The sequence below is a fragment of the Pelophylax lessonae genome (assembly GCF_965119305.1).
Source record: "Pelophylax lessonae genome assembly, chromosome: 1".
Taxonomy (NCBI): domain Eukaryota; kingdom Metazoa; phylum Chordata; class Amphibia; order Anura; family Ranidae; genus Pelophylax; species Pelophylax lessonae.
The window spans coordinates 264,130,663-264,158,022 of NC_138768.1; the positions used below are offsets into that span (position 1 = coordinate 264,130,663).

The following is a 27,360-nucleotide window of genomic DNA, read 5'->3' on the forward strand; positions in this document are numbered from 1 at the left end:
AGATTACAGGGTATTCCGTCGGAAATAGCTGAAACTGAAATCCCTTTTGGGACTAAAAAACGCATCAAAGTGGCGAAGGTTTTTCCATTGCCCAAATGTTTTGGCAATCCAATCGAAGAAGAATGGCGTCTGCCAAAACGCACTTTTACTATTTCTAAACGCATTAACAGGCGTTATCCGTTTGAGGAAACCCTCATTAAGAAATGGACAGAACCACCTGTGGTGGATTCACCAATTGCTAGATTGAATAAAGCCACGATTATTCCTCTAGAAGACGCTCCGTCTTTTAAAGATCCAGTGGATCGCAAGATAGAAGCTATGTCTCGCACCATGTTTTCCTTGATTGGATCAGCTTTCAGACCTATAATAGCTATTGGTCTGGTTTCGCAGGCTGTAACTGAATGGACCAAGTGGTTACGCTGGGACTTAGAAGAGGTCCCTCAGGCGGTATCGGATTTGTTGGAACAAATGATACAGGGGTTACAGTTTGTGTGTGATGCGGCGTTAGACGCCACTCCATTATTGGCGCGAGCATCAGTCTCAGCAGTGGTTCTCAGGCGTACACTGTGGCTAAAAGGTTGGTTAGCCGACCAAGGTTCCAAAAAAGCATTAGCTAATATCCCCTTTTTAGGAGAGCGTCTATTTGGAGCCAACTTAAATGAGATCATTAAGGATCTCACGGGTGGAAAGAGCACCTTTTTACCGCAAGATGTTAAGGGTAAAGGAACTCGTCAAAGACGAGGGCCTTCTTTCTCTGCTCACAAAGAAGTTTTTTTCGTCCCGCGGGTGAAAAAATTAAGTCCTCCAAAGCTCCTTCAGGAGGCTTCAGGGGACGTTGGTCGGGCAAGCAAAAGCCCGCCCCCTCCAGACCTGTAGATAAATCGTCCAAAGCCTGAAGGTGCGCCCCCACCCATAATTGGGGTGGGGGGACGTCTTCGCCGGTTCCCGGATCCATGGCTTTCCAGAATCCCGGACAAGTGGGTTTGCGAAGTCATAAGGTCAGGGTACAAGATCGAGTTTCGATCTCTCCCACCGGCGCGATTCTTCCCTTCCAATATCCGACTATCCCCGGATCGTTTAGAAGATCTGCGGAGAGCAGTCACAGGTTTACTACAACAAGGAGTGGTAGTCCACGTTCCTTGGACAGAACGTTTTCAGGGGTTTTATTCAAACCTATTTACAATACCCAGGAAAGAGGGCAAAGTGCGTCCAATTCTGGACTTAAGGGCACTCAATTCCTTTCTCAACATAAGGAAATTCTAGATGGTATCCATTCGCACAGTAGCAGCCTACCTGCATCCAGGGGATGTCCTAGCGTCCATAGACATCTAGGACGCCTATCTTCACATTCCCATTTTCGCAGGACATCAGCGGTTTCTACGCTTTTCCGTAGAAGAGAACCACTATCAGTTTGTGGCGTTACCTTTCGGTCTCGCCACGGCTCCTCGGGTCTTCACGAAGGTGTTGGCCCCAATGTTGGCACTTCTGCGCCAAAGAGGCATATCGATCCTTGGTTACCTAGACGATCTTCTGCTTCATGCAGAGTCTCCTCAGACCTTGCTACAAAACATAGAAATTACTATAATTTCTTTACAGGAATTCGGGTGGCTGGTGAACCAGCAAAAGTCATTTCTGGTTCCCACCCAGAGGCTCGAATATCTGGGTCTAATTCTAGACACAGTCAGGACAAGAGTTTTTCTTCCGGTAGGGAAACTCCAGAAGATTCAATTAGCAGTCCAGTTGTTACTATCCAACAGCTGGTCTTCTCTTCGAACTTGCATGAGGGTTCTGGGGTTGATGGTGGCTTCCTTCGAAGCAGTCCCATTTGCCCAGTCCCATACCCGAATTCTTCAGCAAGAGATTCTTCTCAGATGGAATCGGAATCCGGAATCCCTGGACAATGAGATCCGATTGAGCAAACAGACCAGAGAGTCTCTGGTCTGGTGGCTTCGGTCTCCGATGCTCAGCCAGGGAAAGTCATTTCTGCCAATATATTGGACGATAGTGACCACGGATGCCAGTCTGGTCCCTGGAAGAATCCAGGTGGCCGATAAATGTATTGGAACTGAGAGCGATCAGACTTTGTCTGATTCACTGGACCGAGCAGCTCCAGGGCAGCCCGGTTCGAATCCAGTTGGACAACGCCACGGCCGTGGCTTATGTCAATCACCAGGGGGGCACCAAGAGTGTCCGAGCGGCCAAAGAAGTGGCTTGCATTCTTCGCTGGGCGGAACGATTTGTTCCAGCTATCTCTGCGGTGTTCATTCCGGGGGTGGAAAATTGGCAGGCAGATTATCTCAGCCGTCAGACTCCGGATCAGGGGGAATGGTCCCTCCATCCAGAAGTTTTCCACCAGTTGTGCCTACGTTGGGGCACCCCGGATGTGGATCTGTTGGCATCACGATTCAACAGAAAAGTACAGAGATTCGTGGCTCGCTCCCGCGATCCTCTAGCAGAGACCGCAGACGCACTGGTCACCCCGTGGGGGCAATACCAGCTAATGTATGCCTTCCCTCCTCTTGGGTTACTGCCAAGACCTTCTTCGCAGGATAGAGGAGGAAGGAATTCCAGTAATCCTGGCAGCTCCGGACTGGCCTCGTCGAGCTTGATACGCCGACTTGGTCAGACTGGTGGCGGACGTCCCGTGGAGACTTCCTCTCAGGGAGGATCTACTGTCTCAGGGACCGATCTTCCATCCTGCTTTACGATCGCTGGTTTTAAACGGCCTGGTTATTGAGACCCAGGTGCTGAAGGACAAGGGATTGTCAGCTTCAGTTATTCCTACTCTAGTTAAAACAAGGAAAGCGACTTCCAGAAAGATTATCATCGTACATGGAAGTCTTATATTGTGTGGTGTGATTCCCTTGGGTTCCATCTACATCTTTATTCGGTAGCCCGAATATTGGCTTTTCTGCAACAGGGAGTTGAGCAGAAGCTGGCCTTGAGTGTTATCAAGGGTCTGGTTTCAGCATTTGCTATCTTCTTTCAGAAGCCTTTGTCTACTCATTCCTTGGTGCGGAATTTCATCCAGGGGGTGCGACACCTGGCTCCGCCAGTGCACGCGCCGTTACCATCCTGGGATCTTAATTTGGTGCTGTCGGTTCTTCAGACACCTCCCTTTGAAAATATCAGGGAGATTCCCTTGCTTACTTTATCCCAGAAGGTGGTCTTCTTGGTGGCTATCACTTCTGCACGCAGGGTGTCAGAACTGGCTGCATTATCCTGTTGTTCCCCAGATCTGGTGGTTCATAGGGATAAGGTTGTTCTTCATCCGAATCCATCCTTCCTTCCTAAGGTGGTTTCAAAGTTTCATTGAATGAGGACCGTGTATTGTCCTTCCTATGTCCTTAGCCCAATCATCCTCGAGAATTTGCATGGCATTCCTTGGATGTAGTTCGGGCGATCAGGATATATTTGAATACTACGGATTCAATTTGTAAGACGGATTCACTGTTTGTGATCACGGATGGCCCTAAGAAGGGGTTGCCTGTTCTGCTGCAACCATCTTTAGATGGATCAGACAGACGGTGGTATAGGCTTATTTTATCTAAGGGTCGGGATCCCCCGTTCCCTGTTAAGGCGCATTCTACTCGGGCGCTTAGAGTTTCCTGGACCCTCCGCCATCAGGCGTCAGTGGTTCAGGTTTTCTAGGCGACTGTTTAGTCGTCGGTTCATACCTTTACAATATTGTATAAGGTTCATGTGATGGCATCGTCAGATGCCTCTTCTGGCCGCAAGGTTCCTGCAGGTCACTGTTTGAGGAGACTGTTGGTCTACCTCGAGGATTTGTGGGGTAGGTCTCATCTGTTTACTCGATGAGTCCTTTGATACTTCTGGTTGGCTCCGGTTGGGCCTTCTAGATTGGATTTTGATTTCTGTCAATCCCACCCCTCATTTGTGGCACTGCTTCTGGATGTCCCAGCTCTTGAGAATCAAGAAGACTACGTATGTCAATGAGCGATAGAGAAAAATGGATTTTTGTAAGATCTTACCGTAAAATCCTTTTCTCTTAAGCTCATTGACAGACGTAGTACCCGCCCCTCTATCATTGAGTTGGGTTGGGTTAAATTCTCTGTTACTGCTTTAGAACAGAACTGATTCCCTGTAGCAGAGAGAGGGAGGATATACCCTCAGGGACTGCCCCTAAGGTGGAGCCAGAACGTTTTGTCTTTCTGCCTAGTCCTACTCCTGCGGAGACAACATAACCCAGCTCTTGAGAATCAAGAAGACTACGTCTGTCAATGAGCTTAAGAGAAAAGGATTTTACGGTAAGATCTTACAAAAATCCATTTTTTTAGCACTGATTACTGTAGTATTGTCACTGGTCCCCCCAAAAGTGTCAAAAATGTCAGGGTTCCAATCTGTCCGCCACAATGTCGCAGTCCCACAAAAAATTGCAGATCGCCGCCATTACTAGTAAAAAAAACAATAAAAATTACATAAATCTTTCCCGTAATTAGTAGACGCAATAACTTTTGCGCAAACCGATCAAAATACGCTTAATGCGATTTTTTTTTTTTTTTTTTTTTTTTTTTTTTTTTTTTTACCAAAAATATGTAGCAGAAAACAAATTGGCCTAAAATGTTAAAACAATTTTGATTTTTAAATTTTTTTTTTTGGGAATGTTATATAGCAGAATGTGAAAAGATATTGTTTTTTTTTTTTTTTTTTTCAGAATTGTCGCTCTTTTTTTGTGTAGAGTGCAAAAAATAAAATCGCACAGGTGATCAAATAGCACCAAAAGAAAGCTCTATTTGTGGGGAAAAAAAGGTCATTAATTTTATTTGGGTGCAGCGTCGCACGACCGCAATTGTCTGTTAAAGTAACGCAGTGCCGAATCGCAAAATATGGCCTGGTCATTAAGGGGGCAAATCCTTCCGGTCCAGAAATGGTTAAAGCATGAAAAACAGTACAGTGCTTGTGTTGTGTAATTTGGCCTTCTATCACCTAAAATACTTGGCTGATCCTGCCTGGTTCTGCCCTCCCCCCCCCCCCCCCCCTATAAACTGACCAAGGTTTATCATGACTGCTGAGCCCTGACTGTGGTCAGTTTACGTGCCTCCGTCATCTGCAGCTCTCCTCTGTCGTCTCTCCTCTGTCCTCTCCCCCTCCCTCCCAACCTATCAGCTGTGTCAGGCCTTCCCCTAACAGTGTTATTTTCAGCCACTCACCTGTCTTTCTTAATGCAATGTGCCCAGTGTATCTGTTTTATTTTTAAAAAACAATTGTCATTCTATACTGTATTTCCTAGCGGCGCTCACGTGACCGGCTGCCCCTCTCGTCCTCTCCTCCTCCCGACTGACGTCAGCGGGGGATTCTCGACCCCTCCCGCTGTAGCTGTCAGATCAGGAGAGGTAGCAGCGGCTGGTCAGGTAAGCGCCGAGCAGCGCTAAGAAATACAGTATAGAACGGCATTTTTTTAATAAAACAGATACACTGGGCATATAGGTTTAAGGAAGACAAGGGAGTGCCTGCAAATAACCAAGAAGTGGGGTTACAACCACTTTAATACCTGCCCTTTACTCTTGTTTTTTGCTAACCTTCTTTGTGGTATTTGTATTTGATATCTTAAATTAAAGTGGTTCTAAAGCCTCAAGGTGTAATGCATTAAGGTGAAAAACCTTCTGTGCTGCAGCTCCCCACAGACTCCCCCCCCCCCCCCCTTTTTCCATACCTGATCCCATCTGATCCAGCAATGTACACGAGCGCAGTGGCTCCAGTTGTCTGTGTCAATGGATGCAATAGGGGGACTCAGGAGAGAGCATGCACATGTGCCCCCAGTGAAAGCGGCTTTCCGTGGGGGCACCTGATGAAGAGGAGGGGCCTGGAGCACCGGCGGAGGACCACAGAAGAAGAGGATTGCACAGAGTAGGTAAGTATAGGCATGTTTTGTTGTTGTGTTTTTTTTTTTTTTAAATCTAAGGTTTACCACCACTTTAAGCCTATTCACTGGTTTTCTTTTTTTCTCGATGACTGCAATCAAGATTCTCTACTAGACTGCTGCTTGAACCTTTCTCTACGTAGCCGCCATCCAGGTCAGCTGCTCCCAAGCACTAGCTCTGGAGGCCTTACCTAGACCCAGCTGGACTAGATATGCAGGGCTAGCCTTGAATGTAAAATTTGGGCACTGGGTTTTGCAATGGGCACTTTTCAGACCTTGATGTACTGTGTTAGCCACAGATCGCTTTCTGGGTCCCGAGCCATAGCACAGCCCCAGATGTGACCCTGTAAGGCTGGTCAGATTAAAGCACTGGGAACTATCTTAATATTGCATCTTGGGCATTGTATCATTTTGAAGTGGAATTTTTTTTTTGTAGGTAAAGGGGAATTTTTGAGTTGGTGGTCTTTTCCCACCATGAATGTTTCAGTAATCCACTATAATAAATATATAGTGTATTTGGGAGTCAGACATGAAGCTACATGAAGGGTAGAGGATATAAATCTTTTTATATTAAAGCCTTAGCATTTTTAAATTTAATACATTATACTTTAATTTACCCCCAGTTTATGAGCCTTCCACTTATCATGTTCAGTTACTGATTTTCTCTGCACAGAACCCTTGAAGTGATTGTAAATGTTGGCATTTTTTTTAAAATAACAAACATATCATACTTGCCTTCTCTATGCAATGGTTTTGCACAGAGCAGCCCTGATCCTCCTCTTCTCTTCTGGCTTCCGCTGCTGGTGCTCCTGGCTCCTTCTGCCTTCAGAGTGCCCCCATACCAAGCCGCTTGCTTAGGGGGCACCTGGGCAGGCTCGATCCTTATCTGCACTATGTGCTTGGCCCTGCCTCCCACACCCTCCTCTTAACTGGCTGTGGTTGACAGCATCTGAGTCCTGCTGCATCTGAGTTCTGTGAAAAGGAAGAGCAAAAGCAGTGCTGCTGCTCTTGGGCACAGCGCTGGTTTGAGATCAGGATCAGGTAAGTATACAGGGCAAGCTGGGGTGACGTGGTTGCTGGTCACATAAGGTTTTTTAACCTAATGCATAAAATGCATTGAGGTGAAAAACCGTCTGCCTTTAGCATCACTTTAAATCACTTCTTTCCCCTGCCCAGAACTAAATGTCCCATGAGACGTTGCTACTTTCACATTCACAAGTTATCAGGCGCCTATTGACATGTATGGGCAGTTTACTGTGGCGTGTGTGTGTTGCACTGTGTATACTGACATGTATAACTTATCTATAATGAAAATTGTTGACAAATATTATCATCGATTATAATCAATTACGTCCATTAGTTGTTTCAGCCCTAGGAAGGACTAGGAACTAAAAATAGATCAAACAGTTGAGGCCAAAATCTAAAAATAGATCCAGAATCTACAAAATATTATTATATTATCATTATTATTATTATACAGGATTTATATAGCGCCAACAGTTTGCGCAGCGCTTTACAATGTGAGGGAAGACAGTACAGTTACAGTACAATTCAAAACAGGAGGAAATAGAGGGCCCTGCTCGTTAGAGCTTACAATCTAGAAATAGATTGAACGGTCGAGACCAGGACCTGCGACTGGATTGAACGGTCGAGACCAGGACCTGCGACTGGATTGAACGGTCGAGACCAGGACCTGCGACTGGATTGAACGGTCGAGACCAGGACCTGCGACTGGATTGAACGGTCGAGACCAGGCTAGAACAATGGATCGATTTTTGAGAAAAATATATATATATATATATATATATATTTTTTTAAATAACAAACATATTCTTACCTGCTTTGTGCAATGTTTTTACACAAAGAAGCCCCGATCCTCCTCTTGTGGGGTCCCTTGCTGGCGCTTTTGGCTCCTCCTGCCTTCAGAGTGCCCTCATAGCAAGCAGCTTGCTATGGGGGTACCTAAGCGGGCTCTATCCCTATCTGCACTGTGTGCTTGGCCCTGTGCTTGGATAGTGTACTAAGCTGTGTGTGTTGCACTGTGTATACTGACATGTATGGATAGTGTACTAAGCTGTGTGTGTTGCACTGTGTATACTGACCTGTGTGGACGGTGTACTAAGCTGTGTGTGTTGCACTGTGTATACTGACATCTATGGACAGTGTACTAAGCTGTGTGTGTTGCACTGTGTATACTGACCTGTATGGACGGTGTACTAAGCTGTGTGTGTTGCACTGTGTATACTGACATCTATGGACAGTGTACTAAGCCGTGTGTGTTGCACTGTGTATACTGACATGTATGGATAGTGTACTAAGCTGTGTGTGTTGCACTGTGTATACTGACATCTATGGACAGTGTACTAAGCCGTGTGTGTTGCACTGTGTATACTGACATGTATGGATAGTGTACTAAGCCGTGTGTGTTGCACTGTGTATACTGACATGTATGGATAGTGTACTAAGCTGTGTGTGTTGCACTGTGTATACTGACCTGTATGGACGGTGTACTAAGCTGTGTGTGTTGCACTGTGTATACTGACATCTATGGACAGTGTACTAAGCTGTGTGTGTTGCACTGTGTATACTGACCTGTATGGACGGTGTACTAAGCTGTGTGTGTTGCACTGTGTATACTGACCTGTATGGACGGTGTACTAAGCTGTGTGTGTTGCACTGTGTATACTGACATGTATGGACTGTGTACTAAGCTGTGTGTGTTGCACTGTGTATACTGACATGTATGGACGGTGTACTAAGCTGTGTGTGTTGCACTGTGTATACTGACATGTATGGATAGTGTACTAAGCTGTGTGTGTTGCACTGTGTATACTGACATGTTAACAAATAGTGCATTCTGTATAAAAGCCAGCTAAACGCTGACCAAATAATCAATAATGAAAATTGCTGACAACTATTTTTATTATCAGTTATAATTTGATTATGTTGATTAGTTGTTTCAGCCATAGTGAGAACCAAACTAAATTGGACTTTATATCATGACAATAAAGGTACATCCCTGCGCCTGTTAGCCAATGCACCTGAAATATTAGGGGCTGGTGACTTAAGGCTCCCATAGGCTTCAGAGGCCCTAGTATACTCATTTATTTCTTTAGTATATACAGTATACAGTTTGCAAATGCAAGTATTTAATGCAGGTATTACAGTGGATGAGGAAGAAAGATGTAGTCATTTTGAGCACTTACTGAGACCAGGCAGCCTTTTACATGTCTACGTGTATTTTTATTACTCAATCACTGAAATAAGATGTGATACAGTCCTACCTTGGTTTTCTGTGGTAATGATTAATATAAAATTGGTAGGAATATGGCACTTCGCCACTGATTTTGTGATTGTACTTCTAGGGTTGTGCCCAGAACTGAATTTTACAGCCTGTAAAGCCTTCATAATGTAATTATTCTTATTTATTGCAGTTAGCACTGGTTAGAACTCTGGGGGTAAAACATGTAACTAATTGTATTCTGTGAGTTAATATAAGATACATGGGTACTTAAAGTATAACTAAAGGCAAACTTTTTTTATTTTATTTTTTTTAAGTTTTGCATAAAGTGGAGGGGGATTAGAACACCTGTGAGTTATTGCTGTCTGTGCCCCCATTAGGGAGATTCACCCTCTCTATTTGTCCTGTTTACCATTGCCAGTGAAAGTAAAAGAAATCCCAAGTTTTTCTTTCGTTCATTGACAGACACAGCTCCTGATCTTCTTAACCGTTTGGTTATGCTGCCCCCTACAGGAGTAGGACACTAGGCAGAAAAAAAGTCTGGTTACGCCTATGGGTAGTGCCAGGGGGTATACTCCCTCTCTCCGCTATAGGTACTCAGTTTTTTTTCTGCCTAGTCAGGAGTGAGGACCTAGTTCCTTGCTGGGATCTCTGGTCCTGGCAATTTTTCCTATTTGGATAGAAATTTTTCTCCTGATTTTTTTCCTGTGAGATCTACAATCAACTGCCGGATTGGGCGACAGGCTGGATAATCTAGATCCAGTGGTCACCCCAGTCTGGCCAGCGACCGCGCGCAGACCTCAGCTAGGTCGGCCGTGACATAGCCCCACCAGACAGGGGGCTGGCCTGCGAGGTCACATACGACCAGGTCTCGGCCTGAGTCACAGCATTCCTCCTGGCCAACAGCCCCCCATTCCGATGGCGGGGGGGGGGTTCTGTCTGGAGTGGTTCTTGGTATGGTAAATAGCTGTCCCCCCCTCTCCCCCTGAAGGGTTTTGGGGTGGACGTGGGCCCCTCCTTGGGACAGTTGGGCCGACCCCCAGGTTCCCCTCCTTCCCATCTGTCCCCCCATCCTACCCCCCCTCCACGTATGCTGGGACTGCGTGGGTGATCTGGTCTACCTCCTGGGGTGGGAGCAGGGCACTAAACATGCGATGGGGGGGTGCCACCGGTGACCAGATGATTGTGGGGGTGGGTTGAACCTGGTGGGGGCACCTCCCCAGGCCCCCCCCCCGTCTTGCCTGGGCCTGTCCTTGAGGCCTAGGGATCCCTCCTGGGTCGTTGAGAGCCTTGTGGTGTAGCCATGTTGCTGTAGCCTGTGTGCTCTGCGCACGGTGGCCATGTTTGTGTAGTCCAGCGGCCATTTTGCAGTGGTTTGCAATTGCAAATAGCGGCGGCCATGACAGTGGAGCCCTGTGGATGCCAATTTTGGCGGTGGGAGCCCCTTCTCATCCCCTGGTGCTGACTCCTGGATGTTTTAACTTCCTAATCACCGCATGTGGAGTGCAGATTGTCCTGGTTGCTGCAGGTGCCTGTTTCTGCTGGTTGGTAAGTCTGGTGTGGTCCTCTCCCTCTCTGCTGAGGATCAGTTGGTGCTTTGTGCCTGGCGACCGGGTGGTGCTGCCAGCGCAGTGGGTGTTGGTGACTCATGGAGTCTTTGGAGCAGATCTCCCCACCTGATCCCCTCTGGGTCCCAACCATCCATTGAGTCCTTTGTGTCCTAAGTGGAGCTGGCTTTCAGGTGACGGGTTGGCAAAAAATGCCATGATGGACTTACTAACAGAATCTACTTGTACAAGGTGTAAGCGGGATCATGGGGACTAAATTCATCTTTTGTGGCATTGCCCCAAACTACATTCCTGATGGGGCGGGTGATGAATAGGATCAATTCAGTGTTTCAGGTGTCCCTTCCTCTAGACCCAAAGGCCGGTTTATTGGGTATCCTGGAAAAGTATGACTGAGATACGCACACCACAGAGGCTATACTTAGAGCCTTGTTCCAGGCACGAAAGTTGATAATGGTACATTGGAAGTCGGTGGACCCCTGTGAGGGAATGGGTTAGAAATAAAGGTGAGGCGTTAAGAATGGAAAAGCTCTTGCATACACAAGAAAAAAAAAAAATGAAAAAATGTATTTTACCAACATAGGGTTAATGCATATAAATATGGGCACCGTGCTTGGATGTGTCGGGGCTTGCACTGGTAGATTTAATCATGGATAGGCTGCTTGGGCTCAGTGCTGGCTAGCTTTGGTAATCTCTGTAGGGTATAATAAGAGAATGCTCGAGAGGTGACCGCTTTGTCTCTATGAATGGTGCAAAAATAAATGTTTTTTTTTATTTTTGTGTATGCAAGCTGCATTTGGTAATGGCTAGGGTGGACGAATGCCTCAAGTTACATGTGTCAATAATATAGAATGGTGTTTATCAGTTTTTTTTTTTTTTTGGTGGGGGGGGGTTCACTTTTATGTCTTAAACTCCAACAAAATGATTTGTGGTTAGCTCAGGCAGAAGAAATGTCAAGGGTTTGGGAAAGCATGGTTCACATCAAAGGTTTAAAGAGGGTCTGTGTTAATCAGTTGAAATAACAACACATTTTCTTTAATTCAATGTCTGATTCTATGGATCAATCAAGATTACTATGTCTGCCTTGGTAATGATTATTTTATCTCTGCAGTTTCTTCCATGTTCACAGCATTTAATTACAATAAATGACATAGCATATAAAGATAAGAAAAGCAGACATTTGATCACAGATATGAAGTCCCTGCAGCAAAATCATTTAGTTTTAAGATCCCAGACACTAGCTGCAGTCAACTCATGGTGGCTGAAATGTGTTTCTGCTCAGATTTATAGATGGACTGTCCTTCACTTATTAAAAGAACAATTAATAGCTTTTATAATGATCGTCGTGAGCAGATTCTACAAAACATATTTCATAAGACAAATTTGTCTGATTCTACGACCTGACTCTGAAGACCAATTATTATCCTGTTTATCAATAGTGGTCAATATAAAAATTATAGAGAGTCTCAAGTGCGACCCCTGACTCTTCCAGAGGGCCACAAACTAGCAGCGCGTTTTTGTGCATTGAGGTACATTGCTTGAAGTTAGGCAGACAAAATGAATGAAAAAGAAAATCAGGTGCGCTAAATTCACATGTGTCACACGCCAAGAATTGGGTGTGACACTATATTAAGTGACCACCCAAACTCTGTAGTGTGTACCTGGGTTGATGTTCACTAAGAGGGTATATAGTATGACCACGTACCCTGGTGCTGGCAAATGATGGGTGATGAATAAAATATTGGTGCATCAATGTGATAATAGCAACATAATCAATTGTGCTCACAAATCATACAAAGGAAATAAAGTCCAATAATCCAGTGTGGACCACCTAAGGTGTATATGAACACCTGGGGGTGCAAAAGTCTCAAATCCCACACAAATGGTGATACAATCCACAGGGTGTGTATGGGCTAAATCTGTGAGGGTGCAATGGTTCCACCACCTTATGGGGATTAGCCTCTTACCATGTGAAAGAGGTCAAGGGCGGATAGTCAACCCAGTGATGTCCTAGGGGTCCCGGGGGTCACCTTGGGATGTGCAGACAAAAGTAGCCTCTTACCAGATCACTCAATGTATGGGCAAATTGTCTCACTCTTGATAGTATGTCCCAATCCCGGTCCTCTGTCTTTCTGGGAATTCTCTCTATTATCCCGAATGGAGGCTTCAACTTGTGGCTCATGAAAATAAATCAGACCATAGTGCAGTACCTAAGGTTATCTCTTTGGCAGAAGCATACCGGAAATCGTGCAGGAACTCCCCAGTTCAGAACTGGCTTCAAGGAAGAACAAAGACAAAATGAATGGTCTGTAAAGCACCTTCGCAGCCAAAAGTTTCAATCCTGCTGCATTATTTGCAGAATATCACGATGCACACTAAACAAGAAGATGGAGTACAACTCCCAGCATTGCTGTCAGTGGCAGTAATATTAACCCCCAGCATTTGTGTCAATGAGTGCAATAACAACCCTTAGCGTTGTTGGTGGTGGATACAATAATAACACCCCATCCTTGGTGTAAGTGGGTGCAATAATAACCCCTAAAATTGGTGTCAGTGGATGCAATCATAACCCCACATCATGGGTTTTAGTGGACATAATAAACCCCCTGCCGTTTGTGTCAGCGAGTGCAATAATTACCACCCAACATTGGTGTCAGTGGATGCAATAATAACCCTTAACCTTGGTTTCAGTGGGCTCAATAACCCCCAGCATTGGTGTCAGTGGACGCAATAATAACCCTCAGCACTGGTGTCGGTGCACTGTATAGCTGTGACAGTACTTTTTTTTTTTTCTGCGCTGCCATTTTACTTTGGCAGACCTTCCTCTTGTACCACCATCCTATGGTTCACCTTTATGAATAGTTTGATTTTCAGCCAATTCAGCAGGAGTTGGCTGGTATTTGAGCCATCTATGGGGCCTAAATTCTCTAGGCCTTTAGACCACAGGGTCCATATTTTGGACCACTGGGATGGTTCTACATGCCTTAGCTGCAGATATCTAAAATGCAAATGAGGTTGAATTTGTTTATCAGTTCATCAAAAGGGTGCAGGTTATCAACGTTGTAGAAAAAAAACAAAAACTTTAGATTGCCCTACCTTGGGGACATAAGATTGCAGCTATTTTCCAACTAAATTCCTTTCAGCTTAGTGTTGTAGCATGTAATACTCTGGACAGTGGCTATGGGTAGGGACTTTAGCAGTAGATATATCATAAAAGGTATGTTTATCAGAGTATACAGTACAATAGAATGTAGTGTACATTTTTTTTTTTTTTTTTTATATTTGCATTAGAGCAGAACTAAACCCTCCTATCCTTTATAGCCATGGAATCTGCCATTTTAGTATCTGTTTGATCTGCAGTTGCCTTGCTGTTGCACATGTGATCAGTTAGGACAGTTCGATCCGGAACACAATCAATTGTCAGTTATTATTCACAACATGTCTTGAGTGTAACTGTTTTTGGGAAACTGTTAAATTGATGAGTTTAGTTCTGCTTTAAAGATCAGTTTTAAGTGGTTATGAAATGGCAATTAACTTATATATTCAGCATCTTGTTTCCCTTCCCTCCCTTAGGATCCCACACAGCTGGACAAATTCAATGTCTCAAATTTCTTCCATGTCAAAAACAACTTAAAAGTCACAGACCCTGGTGAGTTTAGTTATTTCCCTTTTTGTCAGAAAATATAGACAGAAAATATAGACTAGTGTTTTTTTTTTTTTTTTTGCTTTTATGATTTGTGATGATACTAAATCCTTTATTTGTGTAGTGATCAAAGTCAAGTTTCATATCACAAAAGAATTCATGTTTGGCTATGGTAAAATGGTGTAATATAACCTAATGCAGTTGTGGATCTGTGGAAGTAACCAAAGCATTCCTTTTTGAGTTTTCATGCATTTCTGATAAACATTAATAAATATATTAATGTATTGGCACTTTCGGCTTCCAACAAAAGTTCTAACCATAACTACAAAACATTATTGTATAACTAGTGGTACAATGTGAAATACAGTATATTAAAAAAGAATAGCACACACATGCAAAAGAAATGATTATCAAATATGGAGACAATCCATAAATAAAAATGGGGATTTAGTCCCACCATATGGCCATATCGTGCTCAAGCCCACCACTGCATCAAAGTACCCCATTGTCAGTGGGTCCTACACTATCCATAAAAAAGGGGTGAATCCAGCCTCTCTAACCCTTGGAGACAACACTCCTTGCTGGGATAGATGTGCTAATGCACCACAAAGGACTCCTCCTATATATACTTGATAGTGGACTGTGATAGAGTACAGGTGTGTGTGGGGGGTGCTCCAAGGGTTAGAGAGGCTGGATTCACCCCTTTTTTATGGATAGTGTAGGACCCACTGATAATGGGGTACTTTGACGCAGTGGTGGGCTTGAGCACGATATGGCCATATGGTGGGACCAAATCCTATTTTTATTTATGGATTGTCTCCATATTTGATAGTCATTTCTTTTGCATGTGTGCACTATTCTTTTTTAATATACATGTCGCTTGGTCCATAGCTGCACCGGCTTTAGATATACATGTTCAGGGTTTGCTCCCCCAATTTTTTGCTTGTTTATAATGTGAAATACAGTGCCTTGTCCTTTTTAATGCTATGATCTATAAATTAGATGAGGAAAAAGCACGTCAAGACCCTCAATACTACTTGAAGAATGCCAACATGGAGACCCGGGAGACACTGAGCGAGCTGTACAAGGAGTTCAAAGGGGATGAAATTCTTGCTGCCACTATGAAGGGCCCTGAGAAAAAGGCAACTGATAAACTAAATGCAGTGAGTATTATTTGGCATTGAACATCTTAGGCTTTCCATTTTATTATAAGAATAAAACTAGTATAATTTTACATTTTTAGCTTGAAAGGTTTGCCTGTTTAGGCTGAGGGATTAGGGTGTAAGGAAATGTCAGGAATAATATTATAGCTTTGGCTGGAGCTCTTTCATCATGCTTGATTCAGGCATGCACTTAACAGGAGCCACTTATTGAGTTCTTGCTTTAGAACTAAACTCCACCACAACCATCCACTTAGAACACCTCTGGGAAGTAATGGTGCTCTTTGATGATGTTGCAAATTATGAAAACTGAAACAATTTGAAGTTGTTTCTCATAGCAATCAGCTGTCTTCTATGAAGTGGTGGTGTGTATAAGCAATAGCTACAAGTTTTATAAACGCAGACTAGGTGAATACTACTGGGGTTTTTCTAATTAAAGTGTCAAGGATTAGTTATTTAGTTATGCTGGCACTTGTAGATCTGGACAACTGGATACCCAGAACTCATCTTTTTGTATTAAGAGGTGGTAGGGCCCTAGAATTGTGGCCCTTGAGTAAATATTAGAGCCATGGTTGATCTACAATGTAGTCAAAGCAACATTCTTCTGAACACCCTTGAAAAGCCCTTTCCATAGGTACTTATCGTGGCCATGCTGAGTGTGTTGCCTGCTGGCTGTGTTTCATGCAAGCCCTATGCTATCATAGGGGAACTAAACTGCATCCAGCATGGCAGGTCATTGCACCAGGCAAGGGCTAACTAAGGGATAAGGAAGTAATATCCTCTCCTTAAAAAAAGATGTTTTTTATTTTAATGGTACCATAGTTCTGTTATAACCAGAGTTGTATATTCTTTATGGCAGGCTCATTATTCTACAGGAACTGTAAGTGCATCTTTCACCTCCACAGCCATGACTCCTGAAACTACTCATGAGGCTGGTAAGATCCTCTCCTTTTTCACGGTTTAGTGTTTTAATCCATTAGTAATCACGCTGTCTTGGTTAGGGATGCACCGATCCGACTTTTTTGGACCCGATACCGATATCTGGCGTTCATTGCTGATACCAATACCAGAACTGATCCGGAGCTACACACAAAGCAAGTGGCTACAGTACAGAGCAAAGCCGCTGCTTCATGTGTACGGCTCCTCCATTCACAGGCGGAGTGCATCTGATATCACTCCGCCTGTGAGCCGGGACTATACAGCAAGTAGCGGCTCCCATCCCATACTACTACTGCACCAAGTAAGGGATGGCTAAGCCGTTACTAAGCAAAAACTGGATCGGCCAGTGGATCGGTCAATGTTACCGATCCCCCGATCCAGCTATAATGGCCATATCGGCGCTGATATCCGATCCAAATATCGGATCGGTGCATCCCTAGTCTTGGTCTCAAATTATAGCTGGATCTCATGCCACACATTAGAGCCTATTTATTAGAGTGTCTTTTTTTGCAGCCTTTTAACCTGTTTGCTGCCAGGCCCTGCGCTCCACTTTTAAACTCAGCTGGCCAGACCATTTTTGCACTTTTCCATTGCTTTTCTATTTTTTCCCTTACAGCTTTAAGAGTTTGTAAAAGAACACACACACACACACACACACCTACCTTCTGAAAGCACATGACAAGGAGAATAAAAAGGTGCTACTGATTTTTAGGGCCCAATGATATTTGTGTAAATGTTTATCAACACAATATTCATTACTTGCAGATAAAAACATAGCAAATTTTACAAAATTCCTACTAAATATAAAAGCTAACCTTTATTTAGTTCATATATAACAAACATTTGTAAATTTTAAATTGCTCCTTTTTGCAAAATGTTGAAAATCAAACCTATGCAAAAATGTAAATATCCACATTTCTCTAAAAAGCTGAAGGTTTTCATTTTTCCCCTTACAGCTTTTAGAGTTTGTAAAAGACCCCCAAAGCCATATATTTTCTGAAAGCATAAGACTGGTAGAATAAAAGGAAGGTGCTACTGCTTTTTAAGGCCCCACGACATTTGTGAAAACGTTTACCAAAACAATATTTTTGCTAAAAATACACTAAAATCATTATTAGCAGATACAAACGGAGCAAATTTTACAAGATTCCTGCTAAATTCCTACTAAATATAAAAGCTTAACCTGTATTGAGGTAATTATAATTATTAACAAATATTTATAAATTTTAAATTGCACCTTTTTGCAAAATTTTGAAAATTGAACGTACACATAACTATATATAACCAAATTTCTCTAAAAAAATCTGGAGGTTTTAATTTTTCACTTAGAGCTTTCAGCGTTTGTAAAAGACCCCCCAAACCATATATTTTCTGAAAGCACATGGCCAGTAGAATAAAAAGAAGGTTCTACTGATTTTTAAGGCCCCGTGATATTCGAATAGATGTTTATCAAACAATTTTTTCACTAACAATACACTAAAATCATTATTAGTGGATTTATACACAGCAAAATTTACAAAATTCCTGCTAAATTCCTACTTAATATAAAATGTAAAACTGTATTAAGTTAATAAATAACAAATATTTGTACATTTTAAATTGGTGAAAACTGACGGTGCGCAAAACAGTAAATATCACAGGTCACATCTAAGGTGAGTTTGAAAAAGTTGGGGAAACCAAGCTAAGTTGAGTGTGGCCCCAAACATACAGTAGCTGCCTAAGGAAGACACATGTGGCTTTAGAAATCAGTTTCAGCTTTATTGGTATCAAAAATTGTAATTACAAAAAACAAACCGTATCCCTCCTTGTTTACATTAAAAACAGGACAACATTGTCAAAAGAACACACCTACATGACACCACCCCTAATCCATCGTGTAGCGCACAGGTGTTATACTGGCGGCCCTTCAGCTGTTGTGGAACTACAAATCCCATGAGGCATTGCAAGGCTGACAGGTACAAGCATGACTCCTACAGGCAGACGGATGGGACTTGTAGTTCCGCAACAGCTGGAGGGCTGTCTTTTTTACACCCCTGATCTAGGGGGTGACTAATGTTGGGGCACCAGGACCCTAGCAAGAATCACCGGACTAGCGATTACAAATAAAGCCCCTCTTAAGTTAGAATAAATACTCCCTTAAATATGTCACAATTAGCCACAAATAATTGTAAAAAGTTGAATAACCTAAAGGCATTACGTGACTAAGGAGTAAATTGATTTGTAGTTAGGCAGATCCATAGAGGATAATACTTTCAAAACTAGCACCAAAAGGATTGAGTCAGTCACATTTGAGGTGAATAACTCTGATCAGCGGATTGTAATTTTTCCAGAGTCTGCTGAACAATTCTGCTATAAATGTAAGGTAACTGAAGTGACCATGAGGTTATAGCAGAGGAGAAATGCAGGTCCTTGCGGTGTATGGACCTGGCCAGCTGGAAGCAGTGCTGTAGGTCTGTACGCCGTACGGACTTGACAGCAAAAGGGTAAAACTCCTCTTCAGCCAAACCTAAAACTTGCTCCATACTTCTACTTGTGCGGTAACAGTTTTTCAAACAATTATTCACTGACCTTTTCTATTAAGTTGGTTTTCATACTTTTTACCTTTGTGATGTCCTCACAAAACTCCTACAACTTCCTTCTCCAGCAGCTGCTGATTAGAGGGGTTTGCAGGACACCATTTTAAGCCCTGTACACACGGGCTGAATGCCAGCCGACATCAGCTGGTTAAATACGGAGCACCCCCCCCCCCCCCTCAGAACTCAGCAGCTCAGCAGAGGAGATCGCTGTACTAACGTTGGATCATTAGTACAATGGCTCCAACAAGAGCTGACTTTTTTTTTTTTTTTTCTTTTTTCAACCAACTGGGTTGAACAGAAAAAACGAATAGTGTGTTCCAGGCTTTAGTCCATGTAGGGGCAGCCTTCAATCCTACAGCTCACAAGAGCCTACCCAGACAGCAAGAGGCAGTGGTGTGGGTGGTGGCAGAGGAGTTAGGAACTGCCTGACATTCATATAAATTCCTCATTATTGCAACATGCAGCCACAATAACATGAGTAACCTCTCTTCCCACATATTTTTCGCTGGCCACGATAAAAGGCCAGGTTTCTGCATTGGCTGTTCTTTTTCAGCGCCCTGTGGCGTCTCATTCCTTAATTCGCACCCTTGTTCAAGATGTGCGTCATTTGGCCCCTCCTCGGAGGGAGCCCTTACCTCCGAGGGACTTGAACTTGGTTCTGTCCGTGTTGCAGCGTGCTCCCTTTGAAGACATCAGGGAGATCTTGTTGCCTCTGCTGTCTAAAAAGGTTGCCTTTTTGGTGGCGATCACTTCGGCTCGCAGAGTGTTGGAGCTGGCGGCATTGTCCTGCCGCTCTCCCTATTTGGTGGTTCACAAGGATAAGGTGGTCTTGCGACCTCACCCGTCCTTCCTCCCTAAGGTGATCTCTGATTTTCACCTTAATGAGGACATTGTCTTGCCTTCGCTCTGTGCGAAGCCCAAGCATCCTAAGGAGGTTGCCTTGCATTCCTTGGATGTTGTCAGGGCGATCAGGGTTTACCTGTCGTCCACTAAATCTTTTCGCAAGTCGGATTCCCTCTTTGTCCTTCCTGAGGGACCTCGAAAGGGCATGGCGGCGTCTGCGGCGACCATTGCCAAATGGATCAGACAGACCATTGTGCAGGCCTATACCTTGAAGGAACAGGTTCCACCCTTCCCTGTTAAGCGCACTCTACCAGATCTCTGAGTACGTCTTGGGCCTTCCGGCATCAGGCCTCTGTGGCCCAGGTGTGCAAGGCGGCGACTTGGTCGTCCGTGCACACCTTCTCCAAGTTTTATAAGGTGGATGTTCAGGCATCAGCCGATGCCTCCTTTGGCCGCAAAGTTCTCAGTGCGGCAGTGCCATAGGGACCCTTGTTTATGGGTCTTTGGCTGTTGGGGTGTTTTACCCCTGGGTTACTTGCTTTCCTGGGCTGTTGCTCCTGTTGAGCACATTCCTGTTGCCCAGATGGTTCTCTTACTGTGTGTAAAGTTCCTTTCTCTGATGTGGGTACTGCGTTGCCTTTTCTGCGGTTGCGTCTCCCACCCCTCATGTCTACACTGCTTTGGGACATCCCATTGGTGAAGACTGTGTGAGGGGGCGGCGACTGTCGGAGGACGTAAGAGAAAACGGAATTTTTGTAAAATCTTACCGTAAAATTCCTTTCTCTGAGTCCTCCGACAGTCGCCGCCCCCGCCCCTCTTTTGGGGTCTTGTGTACTTTTACTGCTATGCTACCAAACTGAGTTGGGAATGCTGGTGCAGGGAGGTATTGACTTGTGGGACAGCCCCTAGGGGTGTGTCTATGCTAAAAGCCTTTGTGACTAACAAGTCTTATGCCTAGCTACTCCTGCGGAGCGTAAGTCAATACCCATTGGTGAAGACTGTGTGAGTGGGCGGCGACTGTCGGAGGACTCAGAGAAAGGAATTTTACGGTAAGATTTTACAAAAATTCAGTTTTTCTTTTTTTTTTAATTTCTTCGATTACTTCCTGATTTCAGGCCTAGGCAGAATTATGTCATACATCCCAGGAGTCTTCAGGAGGGAAGGAGTCTTCTCAGCTAAGCATGTTGTCTTACCTGGGTGCCTCAGCAACGGGCAGATGGATTCCAGGAACTAAATGCATATACTGTACATAGTTTAATAGTTAGTCTGGGTGAAAAAGTCCATCTAGTTTAGCCAATTAAAGGGGGGGAAAAATCCTGCAATCTTTTGTACACAATCCTATACCAATAGCTGATCCAGAAGAAGGCAAAAAATCCCAGCAAAGCATGATCCAATTTGCTCCAGCAGGGGAAAAATGTGGATATTCCCTGGATCAACTTTACCTATAAATTTTAGTATCCAGCTATGTACATTTAGAAAAGAATCCAGGCCATTTATTTTTTTATTTTTAAAGCAATCTACTGAAGTAACGAGAACCAGCTTTTGAGGGAGTCCACAACCTTTCTGTATTTGGAGATGAAATCTCTTTTCCTCTAGATGTAAAGAGTGCCCCATTGTCCTCTGTGATGACCTTAAAGTGAATAACTCAACACCAAGTTCACTATGTGGACCCCTTATGTATTTATAAATGTTGATCATATCCCCCTTAATCTCCTCTTCTCAAAAAAGAATAAATTCAGTTCCTCTATTTTTTTTTTTTTTTTTATAACTGAGCTCCTCCATGCCTCTTATCAGTTTGGTTGCCCTTCTCTGCACTTTTTCCAGTTCCCCAATATCCTTTTTATGAACTGGTACCCAAAACTGAACTGCATATTCTAGATGAGGTATTACTAATGATTTGTACACAGGCAAGAGGATATCTCTCTCTGGAGTCAACAAAGGATTTTGCTCGTTTTGGAAACCGCAGCTTGGTATTGCATGCTGTTATTAAGCTTATGATCTACCAGAACACCCAGATCCTGCTCCTCCATTGACTCCTCCTGTTGTACACACCACCCCCCCCCCTCCCCAGTATGCATGCAAATTCTTAGCCCCCAAGTGCATAACTTTACATTTATCAACGCTAAACCTCATTTGCCGCTGTTTCCCAAATAAACAATGCATTGAGGTCAGCTTGTAAGTTGGAGACATCCTGTAAGGACATTATTCCACTGCATAGCTTGGTGTCATCTGTAAAGACTGAAATGGTACTTTTAATCCCAGACTATATCATTTACAAATCAACAAAAAAAAGTAAGGGTCCCAACACTGAACCTTGGGGTACACCACTGATCGCTTTAGACCATTCAAAGTAAAGAATAATTAACCACTACTCTCTGAATATGGTCTTTTAGCCAGTTTTCTAACCATATACACATTGATTTTTCCAGACCTGTAGACTTTACTTTACCCTACACATTAGCCATGTGTGGGGAACTGTGTCATACTCTTTTTCAAAATCCAAGTATACTACGTCCACAGCCACCCCTCTGTCTAAGATCCTACTTACCTCCACATTAAAAGAAATCAGATTTGTCTGCCAACTTCTGTCTTTCATGAAACCATGCTGTCTGTTGCTTTTAAAATATTTTTCTCTTTCGTTCACTGACCGACACTGCTCCATGTCTTCTAGACCATTGGGCATATGCTGCTCTCTCTTCAGGAGTAGGACTAGGTGGAAACAATTTTGAGTATGCCCCTGAGGCAGTCCCAGGAGGTATACCATCACTTCCTGCTATAGGACTTGAGTTTTTTCTGCCTAGTCAGACGTGAGGACCTGGCTCTCTGCTGGGATCTGTGGTCCTGGTATTCTTTCCTGTTTAAATTGAATTTTTTACTTTTTTCTTTATTATTTTTGTTCCTGTGTGAACTACAATCAACAACTGGACTGGGCGACACACTGGATATCCTAGATCCTTATGGTCTTCCTAGTCTGGCCTGCGAGCGCTTCCCAACTATTATCTCTGCACTAGGTTGGCCGTGTCATAGCCCCACTGGACGGGGGCTGGCCGGCGAGTGAAACACCTTGCGGGGTCGCATAGCCCTGGTCATGACAGCAGTCACAATCAGAGTCGCAGCATACCTCAGGCCGCAGCACCCCCATTCCAAGATGGTGCAATGGACTACTGGGAGTAGCGCCCACCTGATGCCGTGGTGTGGTGAGTAGTGTCCAACCTCCTTTCTTTTGGAATTGCTGGGGTGCTAGCGGGCTCTCCCTGGGGAGGGTAGGCCCCCTCCAGTGTCCTCCCTCCCCCTACATTTTCCCCCATCTCCCTAGGGGGGTTCCCCTGTTTCGGTTGTTTTAACCTGCCCCCTGTCCCCCCCCCCCCCCCCCCAGCCCGCCCTTTGGCGGGCATGGGTGTATTTTTGGGTAGGGGGGCTTTTTTGGTGTTAGGCCAGAGAGTGGTGGGTGGGTGTCGCTGTCGGCCCCCCTTTTGGGGTTGCCTGTACCTTGGTGCTGCGGTGTCCCTGGAGGGCCCCCTCCTGGTGGATGCCTTCTTCCCTGATGTCCTGGGTCCCGTGCAGCGCTGCCATTTTGCCATGGATGCTGCATTCTCGGCTTCGATGGCCATGTTTGTGTAGTCCAGCGGACATGTTTGGTTTACCATTGAGAATAGCGGCGGCCATTTTCTTGTAGTCTGAGTGTGGTGATGTGCTGCGGGGGCCTCTAGTATTGTGTTGGCGCTTGCTCTTTCTCTTTCTCTTCCTCTTTCATTGCAGTGTGGCAGTGCATGGCCATGGAGCCTCTGGAGCATGTATCACCACCTGGCCATGGAGCCTCTGGAGCATGTATCACCACCTGACCCACTCCTGGAAGCTGCAGGACCCTCTGGGTCTGTCTGTCTTGGCGGCCATGACGGCAGCCCTGCAGTCACTTGTAGCCTAGGTCGATACCTGCAAAGGAGGCCTAGCAAGAAACACCCCCACCTTCACCTGTATCCTCTGTCTCCTCAGAGTCAGCCCACTGGGTCTGCGTCCACACACGGGGGAGTGCTCTAATAGCTAATAGTACTCACTTTTGTTGCCAGCGGTTTAGACATGTTGTTATTTTGAGGGGACAGCACATTTACACTGTAAGTCCCGGTTCACACTACCGCGACTTGTCAGCCTGACAAGTCGCGGTCCATTCTGTGCTAAGGGAACCGTTCTAATAGGTGCGACTCAAGTCGCTCCGACTTAGAAAATAGTTCCTGTACTACTTCAGGACGACATCGGAGCGACTTGCATTGACTTCCATTATGTGAAGTACGTGCAAGTTGCGCCGAAGTCGCGGTGCACGCGACTTCACAGGTCGCCCCCGAAGTCAGATCGCCATAGTGTGAACCGACACTTATACAAGCTGTACACTCACTACTTTACATTGTAGCAAAGTGTCATTTCTTTGTTGTCGCATGAAAAGACATAATAAAATATTTACAAAAATGTGAGGGGTGTACTCACTTTTGTGTGATACTATACGAGTCATCTGCCCTTACTCAAGATGGCCAAGGTTGAAATGGCCAAAAAATGCTAGGTTGGGATGTTTTTCAAAGTGATTTCTCAGAAAGATAAAGCAAAGAGACATGAATAGGTGGATGAGTTTGCTTTGAATATTAAAAATGTATTTAATAGCAGTTTTGGTTTGTGGTGCTCAGATGCAGTTTAGTTCTGCTTTAAGTTAGAACCTTGTTGACCAGTGTAACCCTGTTCAGATAGCACAGAATTGTAGGATAAGCGACTCCATTAGCTTTACTGTTGTCTAACACTACTGCCCCTTTTATAATGCAGCGGCCATTGCTGAAGACACTGTACGTTACACGTATGTGAAGAAGAAAGGCTATGTTCGCCTGCACACTAACAAAGGAGTCCTTAACCTGGAGCTGTACTGTGACAAGGCGAGTGGTTTTAGATCTAGTAGTTATACTACTGTAATGCAGTGAGGCAACACATACGGATATGTGCATGATAATTGTTAATCTCTTGGTATGAATCATTATGTGGGCGGATGGATATGTCTAGTCTAAGATAAGTATCAGTGTGCTTCATTTTTACATATTGTATACTTTCATGACTGATGTTCTGATTGCTGATAAACTCATAGGAATGCAATATAATTATAAACAAAAACATAAGAAGGAACATTAAGGATTCACTAAAAAAAAAAAGTACAGTTTTTTTTTTTTTTTTTACCTTCAATTCTTGAATAAGAGACCGGGTAGCTGCCATAGCAACTCCTTATCAGCTGCCGGATTTTTTTTTTTCTGTTTTTGTTACTGTGGAAACAAAGATCCGGGTGTGTCTTTTCAGCTTAGCTACTAAGTGAAGGGGAGGTGGTCGAGAGAGAAATATAAAGTACTAAATATTTAAAGAAGTTGTGACCCATTTTATGTGACCTGAAAAATGATGGGATATCAGCTGAGACTTCATATCTGTTCATCTAGAAATGCGTTGTGCCAGCTGTTTCTAGTTACTCATATTTGCTTTTTTTTCTGTATTAATAAAACTGTGTTATTTTAAGGCAAAATTTATATATGTTATTTCCTGGTCCTTTGTCAGTTTACATACACATACAGAATATTGTATGTAGCCAAAAAAATGTAAAAAACGTGTTATTCTAGATCAAAGGGCCCTGATTTCAAAGGGCTAGTTTACTGTCCTTCAGACTTCTGGGGGGGGAGGGCAACTTATGCCAGTAGGAGTAGAAAATGACCTGGTGTCAGTGGGAGGAATAGTGCTCCTTCATTGGTATCAATAGGGAGGAATACTGCCTTTATCATTGGTGTGAGCAGGAATAATAATGCCCCAATATTGGTGTCAGTGTGAGGAATAATGTCTCATCATTGGTGTCACTAGGAGGCATAGTAGTGCCTCATCGTTTGTTTCGGTGGGAGGAATAGTGCCTCACTGTTGGTGTCAGTGGGAGGAATACTGCTCCTTAATTGGTATCAATAGGAGGACTACTGCCTTTATCATTGGTGTCAGCCGGAATAATAATGCCCCCAATATTGGTGTCAGTGTGAGGAATAATGTCTCATCATTGGTGTCACTAGGAGGCATAGTAGTGCCTCATTGTTGGTGTCAGTGGGAGGAATAGTGCTCCTTCATTGGTATCAATAGGGAGGAATACTGCCTTTATCATTGGTGTGAGCAGGAATAATAATGCCCCAATATTGGTGTCAGTGTGAGGAATAATGTCTCATCATTGGTGTCACTAGGAGGCATAGTAGTGCCTCATCATTGGTGTCAGTGGGAGGAATAGTGCCTCACTGTTGGTGTCAGTGGGAGGAATAGTGCTCCTTAATTGGTATCAATAGGAGGAATACTGCCTTTATCATTTGTGTGAGCAGGAATAATAATGCCCCAATATTGGTGTCAGTGTGAGGAATAATGTCTCATCATTGGTGTCACTAGGAGGCATAGTAGTGCCTCATCGTTGGTTTCGTTGGGAGGAATAGTGCCTCACTGTTGGTGTCAGTGGGAGGAATAGTGCTCCTTAATTGGTATCAATAGGAGGAATACTGCCTTTATCATTGGTGTGAGCAGGAATAATAATGCCCCAATATTGGTGTCAGTGTGAGGAATAATGTCTCATCATTGGTGTCACTAGGAGGCATAGTAGTGCCTCATCGTTGGTTTCGGTGGGAGGAATAGTGCCTCACTGTTGGTGTCAGTGGGAGGAATACTGCTCCTTAATTGGTATCAATAGGAGGAATACTGCCTTTATCATTGGTGTGAGCAGGAATAATAATGCCCCAATATTGGTGTCAGTGTGAGGAATAATGTCTCATCATTGGTGTCACTAGGAGGCATAGTAGTGCCTCATCATTGGTGTCAGTGGGAGGAATAGTGCCTCACTGTTGGTGTCAGTGGGAGGAATAGTGCTCCTTAATTGGTATCAATAGGAGGAATACTGCCTTTATCATTGGTGTCAGCAGGAATAATAATGCCCCCAATATTTGTGTCAGTGTGAGGAATAATGTCTCATCATTGGTGTCACTAGGAGTAATAGTAGTGCCCTATTTTTGGTTTTAGGGGTAGGAATAGTGCCCCATCATTGGTTTTAGGGGTAGGAATAGTGCCCCATCATTGGTGTCAGTGGGAGGAATAGTGCCCCGTTGGTGTCAGTAACAGGAACTATGCCCCACTGTTGCTGTCAGTGGGCAGAATAATGCCCCAAGGGCCACCAGGCCACAGTTTGGAGACCACTTCCCTACAGAATGGTAATCTTATACTGGTGTATTCACTGAAAATATTTTTTTTTTTTTTCCTAAAGGCCTGTAGGGGTTGCTTCTGTTGCCTGTGCTTTACAACCCTAGCTAAATCTTGGCTTACTACAACACTACCCTTCCTACCTAATTTTCACCAACCTTACAATAAACCATGTTCTTCAAGACAGCCCCCACTATTTGCCATGGCCACTGATCATGCCGGCATACTTTGTGTTCAAGGCTTTGATAAGCCCACAGGAAATATTCCCTACCCTGGAAACTCCAC

The 27,360-nt window shown here is 44.1% G+C and overlaps 1 protein-coding gene across 1 annotated transcript in view; it reads left to right on the plus strand.

The window, feature by feature from the left end:
• PPIL2 (peptidylprolyl isomerase like 2) overlaps nt 1-27,360 on the plus strand; it is a 102,389-nt gene that overhangs the window by 58,523 nt on the left and 16,506 nt on the right. Inside the window, exons 9-12 of the mRNA XM_082243090.1 lie at nt 14,261-14,336; nt 15,333-15,493; nt 16,350-16,425; nt 24,655-24,761. Coding sequence (XP_082099216.1) covers nt 14,261-14,336; nt 15,333-15,493; nt 16,350-16,425; nt 24,655-24,761 — 420 coding nt within the window. The remainder of the gene's footprint in view (nt 1-14,260; nt 14,337-15,332; nt 15,494-16,349; nt 16,426-24,654; nt 24,762-27,360) is intronic.